The sequence below is a fragment of the Pelodiscus sinensis genome, chromosome 5 (assembly GCF_052426305.1).
Source record: "Pelodiscus sinensis isolate ZL-2025 chromosome 5, ASM5242630v1, whole genome shotgun sequence".
Classification (NCBI taxonomy): domain Eukaryota; kingdom Metazoa; phylum Chordata; order Testudines; family Trionychidae; genus Pelodiscus; species Pelodiscus sinensis.
In genome coordinates, this window is record NC_143056.1 from 43,652,115 (window position 1) to 43,664,802 (window position 12,688).

The window sequence follows — 12,688 nt, forward strand, 5'->3', positions numbered from 1 at the left end:
AGGATCCCATGCTACCCGAACTCTGAAAGAAGCCCATAATTTCAACCTTTACAGAACATGTCCTAACTCAGTGACTCAATATCCTCAAGATCTTGTGCACACCTCGTGGAATCCATGGGCAGTCAGAATGCTGCGCACCAGGCGGCTGTCTGTTTTCACAATCTTATAGGACAAGCGATAGTGCTCTGTGAAGAAGGCCAGAGAGAAGGAGTTAGTGACAGCATCTGATTAACAGACAGCCTGATTTCTTGATAACAACATGAACCTCAGCACCACATCAGGAGGGAGAAGGGTACCATCGCACTTTGCACACTGTAGTAATGCTACATCCCTAATGAGTCTGTAGATGCAATAGCACTTGAGACACAAGATCCCTCTGCAACTGAGTGGAACAGCACATCTAGACTACCTTCAGCTTCCGAAAGATATGCAAATTTTGCACAAATTTGCATATCTTCTTTCAATCCCTTTTTCAGAAGAGGTTTTTTGGAAAGAAAAAAAAAGCAGCCTAGATGGGGGTTTTCGCGCAAACACTTCTCCTTTTTTCAAAAGAACCCTTATTCCTCAAAAAATAAGGTTTACAGGGTTCTTCCCAAAAAAGAGGGGGTTATGCGAAAACCCTCGTCTATACTTTTTTTTTCCTCCCGAAAAAAACCTCTTCCAAAAAACGGATAGAAAGATATGCAAATTCAGCACACATTTGCATATCTTCTTTCAGAAGCCGAGGGTAGTCTAGGCATGCCCCTAGTGATGCATTACTGGATTATAACAATCCCTCAATGGTCAAATTTCTGCCTTTAGTCGGTTCAGTCTCTTATGACAAATCATACCATCTCCTCAGATATCTGATTCTCAGCAAACCCCTGATTTCTTTACAGTTCTCTTCATAGGTTCTTCTGTGACACTCCAGAATAATCCCAATATTTACTATACACCTCAAAACATGTCCATGCAGCTAAGACTGATTCATGCTACAGGCCGCACCATAACATGTACAGGTACGGCTGAGGCACTGCGTCCAGGGGTACAGCCATGGGCACCAACATGGCACCACAATATGCCAACGTCTTTATGGCTGACCTTGAACAATGTTTCCTCAGCTCTCACCCCCAACACATCATCATATATAGACCCATGGGAAAGAGACCCTTGAAGAATTTCATAGGGATTTCAACAACTTCCACCCCACCATCAACCTCAGTCTAGATCAGTTCACATGAGAAATCCACTTCCTTGACACTACAGTACAATTAAATGATGGACAAATTTCCACCACCCTATACTGGAAACCTACCGACTGCTACAATTACCTTCATGCCACTAGCTTCCATCCCAGATACATTTCTCAATCTATTGTATACAGCCAAGCCGTAAGACAAAACCGATTTGCTCCAATCCTACAGACAGACAAACACCTACAGGATCTATATAGAGCATTCTTAAAACTGAAATACCCACCCGGAGAAGTGAAAAAAAGATCGACAGAGCCAAAAAAGTACCCAGACACGAACCACTTCAAGACAGGCCAAAAAGAGAAAACAGAATTCCACTTGTCATCACCTACAGTCCACAACTTAAACTCCTCCAATGCATTATCAACAATTTACAACCTATCCTGAAAAATGACCCCTCACTCTGAGGCCTTAGGAGAAAGGCCAATTCTCACCTACAGACAACCCTGCTGGGGCTCAGACATTTCAAAGACAGAACACACGCCAGTCCTTATCAACTAATCAAGTAGTAAATGGAAATCCCATTGACTATTCGATTAATTAACTAACATCCCCAGTACAAATTTTGAGAAAGTGATTTTTTTCTATCTACAGAGAATCAGAGAACCTAGAGAATAATGCAGTCTTGGAACTATTAGAAACAAAGGGTTAACAGAATTAGATTAGTGGATAGAGAAGACAAAAATGCCCTTTTTGTGGGCCTATTAATTTAACAGAGTTCAGAGAAGGAGAAAAGAAATTATCAAGGGGCTGGAATAATGGACTGGCAAACCAAACTACAGAAGAACTGGCATCAAATTAAGGAGTTGCGTAAATTGGTTCAAGCTAGGACTAAGGAAGTAAACTGAGTGAAGAAAGACTGAATTTCAGCAAACTTGTTCATACTGCTGACACCCTATCTCCAAAGCAAAGGGGCAAGAGCCTCACCTCTCAAAACATTTAAACCTGGACTGGACAAAATCCTGGAAAACAAGCCAGGCTAGATTTGATGAACCCCACGTCCATGTACAGCTCCTATGAAAGAGGCAATCACACCACATCAGAACTAAGAGCAACCCCAACCTACCAGCATAGCAATGATTCCTGACAGCAGAAGTGGGGTGCGGGGGGTGAGTAATCGAGTAGTGACTCAACTACCCGATAAACTAGTCACTTACATCCCTAAATTAAAGCATCAATTTATCAACAGGAGAAAAAGTGTCATCATCATAGTGAAAGCCAAGAGGAATTCAACTTTTTCCTATGATTTAACATACAGAGCCTTAGCAATAGAAATGCTCCCAGCAGACCCATACAAAGATAAACTCTTGCAATTTCTAACCATTTCCAAGGGTTCTCCCTACCTGAAGCTAGAATAGTTCCAATACCACAGGAAAATGGATTTATTTTTGTTTACATCTGTTTCTCTGCTGGCCGTCTTGATAATGAAGATGAACCAAGTTAAGAATGGTGTTTGTTATTGTCACTGCCGCAGTTAGGCTAGGAGGGAGCACTAGCATAATTTCTGATGGATCCCACTAATGTTACCAGGTTTATTGGTTTTGTTCTCGATTTCTTGATTACTGAGTGATGAATTACCACACAGATTCCAATAAACACAGATCAATGAACCATTTAGAGACATCTAGGTCTAATCCAGAACCAAGTAAATTTCATTCAAGGGAAAATAACCACTCTCCAAATCTTGGGCCTCTAGTTGCAGAATGTTTTCCAAACAAGTGGCTCCCAGCACTGGCTTGAACAAGGAAAAATTGTGAACACAGCCAATTCAAATGGCCACTCCTGACAATTCTTTTTTCCACACCTGAGGAATGAAGAAGGCTTGGAGGCTGCCTAGACGCTCCTCACTGCACATGCTTAGAATTATCACAGATAATTGCACCCACCTCCAATCAGGCGGATATAACTGTCCTTGGTCAGTATGGCTTCTGCGTGAAACACTAATATGGGAATCCTCCTGCAGCCACCAGTCCATATGATGCATGGGTGATCCCTGCAACAGAGAGATAGTTTACAACACGAGATCAGATGAGCCTCACATATATACAGTGGATTACTTACTATGAAGGGTTAGTCCCTCACATGCACATCCACACTAGAGTCATACATTCCCAAGTTTGCACAACATACCTGCACATCACACTTTCAGGCTAAATGGGGTAGTTTAAAGTATTGAGTAAACCCTAACCCCAAACCTCCATTTTTGTTTAGGCCCAATTCAAAGCAGGTCTCGTTCACTGGAGAACAGTCATCGTCCCCTGTAGTTTGGAGATATTTTCTAGACAGGTGGTTCCCAGTATTGGCTTGACCGGGAATAAGAACGAACTATGATCAGAGCCAATCTAGACAGCCTCTCCTGATATCTCTTCTTTCCGCTCTTCATTTTACCTTGAGGTTTTTAATGTTTAGTTTATATGACTTCAACTCATTAAGTAATTTCCCCCAACAGAAGCCTCACACTTCTCTAAGGGTATGTCTACACTACCCCGCTAGTTCGAACTAGCGGGGGTAATGTAGTCATCCGCAGTTGCAAATGAAGCCCGGGATTTGAATTTCCCAGGCTTCATTTGCATGAAGACGGCCGGCGCCATTTTTAAATGCCGGCTAGTTCAGACTCCGTGCCGCGCGGCTACACGCGGCACGGACTAGCTAGTTCGGACTAGGCTTCTAATCCGAACTAGCTGTGGAACGAGGTGTACAGCTAGTTCGGATTAGAAGCCTAATCCGAACTAGCTAGTCCGTGCCGCGTGTAGCCGCGCGGCACGGAGTCCGAACTAGCCGGCATTTAAAAATGGCACCGGCCGGCTTCATGCAAATGAAGCCCAGGAAATTCAAATCCCGGGCTTCATTTGCAACTGCGGATGACTACATTACCCCCACTAGTTCGAACTAGCGGGGTAGTGTAGACATACCCTAAGAGTCTCAAGATTCACATCCTACACAAAGCAAGATCCACACCCACAGAGGGATACAGCATTAGCACCAGCATACACATTCCCAGCTCTTATGCTGTTCAGTATAAGAATTGCATGAGTGCGCACTGCTGCCTTGCTTCAGATTGGTTCTTCCAAGTGCATTAAGTGTCCACCTTGCTGATATCCTGGGCTCAGAAGTTAAACGAAAACAGGAACCATGCATTGTTCTAAACTTCCTTTTTAAACTTATGGCAAAGTCAGTAGGATTGCATCCCAGAGTTCCATAAGGTTGCTCACAGCCATAGGTGCCAGAATCCAATGACCTTGAAACAAGCAACTAGGTAACATTGCATAATGGGAACAGTAGCCTCTATTGTTCCCTTTTAATAGCTGCAATCTGTTCAATTAAATCCAACTACATAGTTTGGGCATGGCATATCATTAATGCTTCTGCTCTTTGGTTTTGCAGATTTTTTAAAAAAAGTTATTATGTGTTAAAAGACCTAAATACAGAACAAATTACAAGACAAGTGTGGCAATACAAATGGAAGCAGAATTTGTATTGTACCAAACAGAAACAATAAGATTGGCTAAACCAACAGCACCCCATTGTGACCAGTGCTAAGCAACATCTCGCTATGCCAGGATTTGGCAACCTACAGCACGAGTGCCGTAAGTGACACGCAAGCTGATTTTGCGCAGCACGCAGTGGGAGCTCAGCCCTCCTTCTTGTCCCCCATGCAGCAAGGAGCCCACACTGCCATTGGAGCCCTCCCCTTTCCCCCGCACCCAGCAGCAGTGGAAGGAAGCAATGCTGGGGCTGAGGCAGCGGCGCCTTCAGGGCCAGCCTGGAAACTGCATGGTCACAGCAGCAGCGCCTCTGGGGCCACCACCCAGGACAGCTGGGAAGTCACCAGACAGGCCTGGCCCCAGCTTCAGCACTGGGGAGGGCTGGACCTGAGGCTGCAGTGTGGCATGAAGTGCCAAGGAGCTGCTGTGGTGGTGGCTGCCGTTCTTTCTACTATCATCACTAGCAGAGCGGTGCTGGAGACAGAAGTTTGTGTGCTGTTTAAAGCATCAAACTACGAGCTCGAGATTGGAGAACCCAGCAAGGGAAAGCAAGGCCATGGATCACTCTAAACTGTAAGATTTGCATCTTAATTTATTTATTAGTGAAGCTGCTAAAATGTAAGGAGGACTATTATTGACTTTAGAAAGTATCAACGTCAGGCAAACCTGTAAATAGAAGTGAAGAAGTTAAATCTCGGCACACCACTTCTGAAAAGCACTGATCCCTGAGCTATGCAATGTCAACATGACACGGCCTTTAAGCCACAGACTACTACAGTGAAAAATCTCTGACGTATGCATATATCAAAAGCTCCTTGTAGTTGATTAATCGATTAACCGAAAAGCAAAAGCTTATAGTTTAATGCTACAAATTACATGCATTTCCTCTCCTACCCACAGTAAATTTTTAACAGGCTGGCCAGCAGCCCGGCTCAGTCCCGGCTTGCGCTGGGTCTGGGTGCTACCCCTGCTGCACCTTTGCAATTAAAAGAGTATAAGGAGCTGGACAGGTAGGCAGCCTGGCTCAATTCCAGTTCACATCGGGTCCGGGAGCTCAGACCGCCCCCGGACAGGGGTTGCTGCCACCCTGCGCATAGCAATGTGGGGTGGCAGCAAATAGTCAGTCCTCAAGGGGAGCTGTTCTTTCAACTGGCTTCTCTTGGACTAGCTCCGGCCTGGCACCCCCATGCTGTTGCCTCTGATGCAGAGGCAGCAGCATGGAGTAGCAGGAGGTTCCTTGGAAGTGTGGCCGGAGTGCACTGGCTGCTGGCCGGCCCCAACACCAGGGACTATAGAATAGTCAAGAAACTGATAAAAATTCATGAGGTTAATCGACCATGCAATTACCCAATATTTAACATCCCTACTCAGCACCAGGATGGAGCATTATGTCCATCAGCAAATGGAGGGGCCTGTTTTACTTGCACTGAGGCAGCCAGCTCCAAAACATGGAAGGGAAAAACCGGTGCATACAGCCGAATGGTTATCATCAACATAGTAGTCAGGATTCACTGGTGTGGTGTCCTGACAGGTCTCCTGCTCCTTCAGGAATGATAACTGTTCGGCTATGTGCATATGCTCCCTGTGTGTCACGTTAGCTTGTGCAAATAACTACCACAGCAGACTCCAAGAAAGCTCCCAAAGACCACCCAGCCAGATTTATTGTAAAATGAGGTACAGTAATAGTCACCAGCAGACTCTATCAAACCACAACGCATATACCGCCCCCACCCCCAACAATGAACACTATCCAGTGAGTGACATGTTTACATGGCGGAGGGTGAGCAGAGCAGGCAGGATCCGATGCTTGGGGAGAGCTGGCTTTAAAGCCAACTCCCCATGAACTCCAGCTCCTGTGGAGCTGCCTGCCTCCCCACCCCACCCCTGAGCTGTTGCCTCTGTGCATGTAACCTGTGAAAGGTAACAAGGAGTCAACGCTCATCAAGATGGGATGAAGATGGACAGCCCTTGGTCAATAAAGAACAGGTTAGGAACTATTTAGAAAAGCTTAACGTACACAAATCCATGGGTCCGGACTTAATGCATCCGAGGGTACTGAGGGAGTTGGCAAATGTCATTGAGGAGCCTTTGGCCATTATCTTTGAAAAGTCGTGGAGGTCAGGAGAAATCCCGGATGATTGGAAAAAGGCAAATGCAGTGCCAATCTTCAAAAAAAGGGAAGAAGGACAATCCAGGGAACTATAGGCTGGTCAGTCTTACCTCGGTTCCTGGAAAAATCATGGAAGGGCTCCTTAAGGAATCCATTTTGAGGCACTTGGAAGAGAGGAAAGTGATTAGGAATAGTCAGCATGGATTCACAAAGAGAAAGTCATGCCTGACCAATCTGATTAGCTTCTATGATGAGGTAACTGGCTCTGTGGATGTGGGAAAGTCAGTGGATGTGATATACCTTGACTTTAGCAAGGCTTTTGATACGGTCTCCCACAATATTCTTGCCAGCAAGTTAAGGGAATGTGGATTGGATAAATGGACGGTAAGATGGATAGAAAGACGGATAGAAGGTCGGGCCCAGCGGGTAGTGATCAATGGCTCAATGTCAGGATGGCCTTCGGTTTCCTAGCAGAATGTCCCAAGGTTCAGTTCTAGGACTGGTTTTGTTCAATATCTTTATTAATGACATGGATGAGGGGATGAATTGCACCCTCAGCAAGTTTGCGGATGACACTAAGCTGGGGGGTGAGGTAGATACACTGAAGGGCAAAGATAGGGTCCAGAATGACAGACAAATTGGAGGATTGGGCCACAAGAAATCTGATGAGGTTCAACAAGGACAAGTGTAGAGTCCTGCACTTGGGACGGAAGAATCCCAAGCATTGTTACAAGCTGGGGACCAACAAGCTAAGTAGTAGTTCTGCAGAAAAGGACCTGGGGGTTACAGTGGATGAGAAGCTGGATATGAGTCAACAGTGTGCCCTTGTAGCCAAGAAAGCTAGTGGCATATTAGGTTGTATTAAGAGGAGCATTGCCAGCAGATCCAGAGATGTCATTATTCCCCTTTATTCGGCTCTGGTGAGGCCACATCTGGAGTACTGTGTCCAGTTCTGGGCCCTCCACTACAAAAAGGATGTGGACGCATTGGAGAGGGTCCAGCGGAGGGCAACCAAAATGATTAGGGGGCTGGAACATATGACCTATGAGGAGAGGCTGAGGGAGTTGGGTCTGTTTAGTCTGCAGAAACGAAGAGTGAGGGGGGGATTTGATAGTAACCTTCAACTTCCTGAAGGGAGGTTCCAAAGAGGATGGAGAAAGGCTGTTCTCAGTAGTGACAGATGGCAGAACAAGGAACAATGGTCTCAAGTTGTGGTGGGAGAGGTCCAGGTTGGATATTAGGAAAAATTATTTCACTAGGAGGGTAGTGAAGCACTGGAATGGGTTACCTAGGGAAGCAGTGGAGTCTCCATGCCTAGAGGTGTTTAAGTCTCAGCTTGACAAAGCCCTGGCTGGGTTGATTTAGTTGGGATTGGTCCTGCCTAGAGCAGGGGCCTGTACTTGATGACCTTCCAAGGTCTCTTCCAGCTCTATGGTTCTATGATCACTTAACTGTTTCCACTGTGACTTCCCTAAGGCAGGATATGTTTTGCTATGTGCACCAAGGTATGTTCAAATGTGCACCTACAGTACAAACAAAAACCTAGCTGCGGGCACTCTGCTGGTCAGCTCAGCAGCATTTCAATCTCCCCTGAGCAGCTGCACAAGTGCACAGCTTACAAAGAACACTGACACTTGGAGGGAGTAAGACATTTTCTAGATCTACATGCACCAATCAGAAGAAAGAGATATGCAGAAGGGGGGATGTGTACAGCATGTAAAATTTTTGGCATTATCTGAATATTCTTCAGATGCTTGCCAAGCGATGTGGCTTGTTTTATCTGCCTGACAACCCCATTAGGTGAGGCTGAAGACCAGGGTATGAGCTGAGAAAGCTGCAGCAGATATTGGTTAGTTTGCTAAGCCTGCATCCACAGGTTGTGTGTCAAGGAGAAATATTTAAACTTCCTAATGAAGCCTTACCCCTGGAAGTGTCTACCCTTGGTCACCATCAAACTCATTCCAGAGTACGAGATGACTCCACAAATAGGGATAGGATACAGAGCCTCTCACCTTCAATTCTTGATTTAAATCGTACATACATTGATAGTGGGCTCCAAAGATCTGTTCGGCCAATATGAAGTGTTACTGTAGCTGTGTTGGTTACAGGATATTAAAAGATGAGTGAGGTAGTATCTTTTATTGGACAGACTTCTATTGAAGAAAGATATGCTTTTGAACTTACACACATCTTCTTCAGGTCTGACATGAGGCAGAGCACTGTGTAAGCTCAAAAGTTTGTGTCTAACCTCAACAGAACATTGGTTCAGCCAATATAAAATAAATCAATGGCTTCAAATGCAATTCCCACTGAACAGGTGTCCGCATCACAAAGCCACCAGCACAACTGCTCCTCTCCAACTTCACAATCTCAGGAGAAAGGCCAATAATTGAAAGAACCAGGCAATCTGATTCTCTCCTGGGCAAGGGAAGGCAAACTATGGGTGACACACAAAAGATTCAGTCACCGGGGCAACTTCTTGGAGCAGAGGGCATTATACACAATTCTCTGCTTGTGCATCAGCCAGATCCCTGTGACCTGTACATGTTGCCCCATCCCTGATTTTTCAGTCTTTGAATCCGATTTCTGGGTTCAACGGTCCCTCCTTCAACTGCCTATCAACCCAGTATTAAAATTGGCTAGCACTTCACACTAGTGATAAGTACTTTAAAAAGTCATTCAGTAACATGCTTATCTGTACCATTGCATATTTGTTAAATATTGGTTAACGGATTAGTCAGTTAACCTCATGAATTCTTATTGGTTACTCAACTATTCTATAGTCCCCAGGGGTGGGGCCGGCAGCCAGTGCACTTCAACTCCGCTCCCGAGGAGCCCCCTGCCATTCCATGAGGCAGCAGCACGGGGTGCCTGGCGGGAGCTGGTCCATGAGGGGAGCCAGTTAAAAAAATAGCTCTCCCCTCAGACTGGCTGCCTGCCACCACCCCACACTACTGCGTCATACTCTGTCCAGGGGTGCGGGGGGGGGGGGGGGGGGAGCGCAGAGAGGAGGGCTGAGCTCCCGGACACAGCACGAGCCAGAACTGAGCCAGCTGGCTCCTAATACACTTTAAATGCAGAGTTGTAGCAGGGGTCGGTCCCAGACATGGCATGAGCCAGGACTGACCCGGGCTGCTGGCCAGCCTGCTATAAAATATACTGGCAGGGGGAAATGCGTATAGTGTATAGCATTAACCTATACGCTTTTGCTTATTGGTTAATTTACTACACCATTACATCCCTAATGCAGAGATAAATATCTGTATACCCACTTCCCCACATTTCTAGACAGAGGTGCACAAAGAAGATTCCTGTGTGGGCACCTTCTCAAGGCTGAGATAAAGAAGTAAATGTAAGTAGGTCTACTCTCCACATTGGATAGCAGAGATCATTTTTCCCTGTGGACCATCCAGTGCATCAGATCAAATGTGAACATTCAACAAATATTTACTATCCCTAAATAAAGGCAAGCCCAATCTTTCTTCTTCCCCCCTCCTCAGACCAGACCACTCAGGCCTGAGCTCTTTATCTGGCCCCAGAATCCTCCCACACACCCTTAGATGAATTCAGTTGCTCACCCATTGCCAGTGTACAGCAGCATCAAGTCTTAGCACAAGCTAGCACCTTACTTACGTAAGTGGGAACAGAGCCGAGACAGCAGAAAGGGGCTTTAGGTTAAGCTCTGCTCTGAGGATTTGCACTGAGGCCACCAGGACTCATACTATCCTCCAAGCAACTGTCCAGATTCATCCCTAGCATGACGTTGGTTACTTGATGCAGACACAGTACCAAACTGCCATCTGACTGAATGACGCCAACCCAGGCCCTCCTATCCCTTCCCTGGGATGTCTGAGAACACGTGGACAACTCAGTTTTATTGGGAGCATTAAGTAGGGGCCCTTTTCATGGTAAACTATGCTGAGAGTCGTCTTTGAGAAACAGAAAAACCTAGCTTGTTAAAGCAGACTTTGCTAATGCAGGAGTAGGACACCATTCTGGAAATGGACACTAGAGCAATAGAGATGGAAGGAGGTGCCACACAAAGCAGGGAGATAGGACTGACAGGAACTCCTAGATGAGTGGACTAACATATCTCCTATTAACCTTAAATAGAACATGAGGGATAAGAGAGTCCAAATGACCTACATGATAGCAGGCTGCTCTGCAATACCTTATGTTTCTATATGCAAAAATGGAAACAAATGCAGACAGTAGAACTAGGAGCTACACATTTCCCTGGATGGTACTCAAGAGAATCCACCCTAGCTGAAAAAGGGATGTCAGGGAGTTGTGAAAGAATGTAGTAATAATAAGGAAGACACCAGGAAGTGAGGAGAGTGAGAAAAATCAGCAGATGAGGCCTCACCCTCTTCCTATCAGCCCTAATCCCAGAGGCTCCCTCTCTGAAGGAAAGTGGGGTTCTTTTAGACTCCTCAAAGCAAAGATTTCTGTACCTACCAACATACTTGTTTATGATTAAAAGCCCCAAACCCACCCCATCTATTTCCTTCCTCAGCAAACAGACCTGAAGGATTACAGGTGAGGAATGAAATGGTCATACCAGATTAGTAAATATCCTCTAAAGACCCCATACATCCCAGGTGAAGCACAGCTACTATTCAGGCATTGTATATGTTTTTACTTACTCTGGCTCTTCTTCCACTTCTTCCTCCTCTGTGGATGAGCCAGTTTCCTCCAAGTCTCGAGCCATCCCAACTGGCATCTCATATAGGAATTTTCATGCAGTCCAGTCACTGTGGTTCTTAGTCCCTTTCACAGAGGATCAGTGGATCTAGCCAATGCAGCTTCCTGTAATAAACATCAGGAATATGAGTATATTACTGTGCAGAATAGCCTAGAGACATATGCCAACTCAGCATAAAGAGAGGAGGCCACAGCACTACCTCAACTGTTTCCAGTACAGTACACAAATCTACATGGGACATTTATCCTGCTACTACAGGGTATAAACTAAACTATTTGGACCAGGAAAAAACTTCCATAACAGTCAGCTTTTGTACTTTCCTCTGAACCATCACTAGTCCAAGACACTTAACTACACAGCAACAAGGAGTCCTGTGGCACCTTACAGACTAACAGATTTATTGGAGCATAAGCTTTCCTCGCTTTTGCAGATTCAGACTAACATGGCTACCCCTCTTTGATACAGTGCCCTGTCTAGTTAAGTAACTTTTCACTCACAGTGATACTTCTTTGGGGCCCTCAGCCCTTATGAACAATCTCCTGCGAGACCCCTCTCGGTCTAAACTGCTCCTGTGCAGGGAGTCCCAGGATAGATTTCTGATCAGCTTCCCAGAAAAGAAAGTTACTTTCCTGTGCACGGGACTCAGAGGCTAGCTGGAAAAGGTCTGCCTGCTTCTGCATTTCTTCCTCAAAGGCTTTCCTAATAGGGCTATGCTTTAGTCAAACACACGCGATGGTGCTCCACACGGGGGTCAGACAGGAGGCTCCGATGATCTCTTCAGGCTTCACCGCCACACGGTCTGGCGCCGACCCAGGCCCTCTGGTCGTTGCCCACGCAGGAGCCTCCGACTCGCTCTACTAGCGCAGCCAGAAGGGACCTGCGGAGGGCCCAGCACCCCCGTGACGCCTCGGGGCAGGGGGGCTGCTTCCCACGGCAGCGCCCCACCCCGCGCCGTCCGCTCCTACTGGGGGGCCGGGCCGGGCTCCAGGGAGACACCTGGCCCCACAGCCGCAAGCCACAGGCCCCGCCGAACGCGGCCGCCTCGGGGCTAGCGAGCCCGGGACGCCACGTTCCCGCCGCGCTGGCGGGCGGCACCCGCAGCTTCCCCCGCCGTAGCTGGCAGCCCCTGGGGCCGCGCCATGCGCTCCCGCCTTCC

At 46.6% G+C, this 12,688-nt stretch overlaps 1 protein-coding gene across 10 annotated transcripts in view; it reads right to left on the reverse strand.

Annotated features, from left to right (window-relative positions):
- TTLL5 (tubulin tyrosine ligase like 5) overlaps window positions 1-12,688 on the reverse strand; it is a 276,914-nt gene that overhangs the window by 263,979 nt on the left and 247 nt on the right. For 7 of the 10 annotated variants that reach the window (XM_075926843.2, XM_075926842.2, XM_075926839.2 and 4 more), the window contains exons 2-4: window positions 11,474-11,636; window positions 3,119-3,225; window positions 103-185 (exon numbers count right to left, since the gene is read on the reverse strand). In XM_075926843.2, the coding sequence (XP_075782958.1) occupies window positions 103-185; window positions 3,119-3,225; window positions 11,474-11,550 (267 nt within the window). In that variant the 5' untranslated portion in view covers window positions 11,551-11,636. Of the gene's footprint in view, window positions 1-102; window positions 186-3,118; window positions 3,226-11,473; window positions 11,637-12,157; window positions 12,652-12,688 lie in introns of those variants that run through there. The other 3 variants (XM_075926838.2, XM_075926847.1, XM_075926846.1) reach the window with 3 other exon arrangements.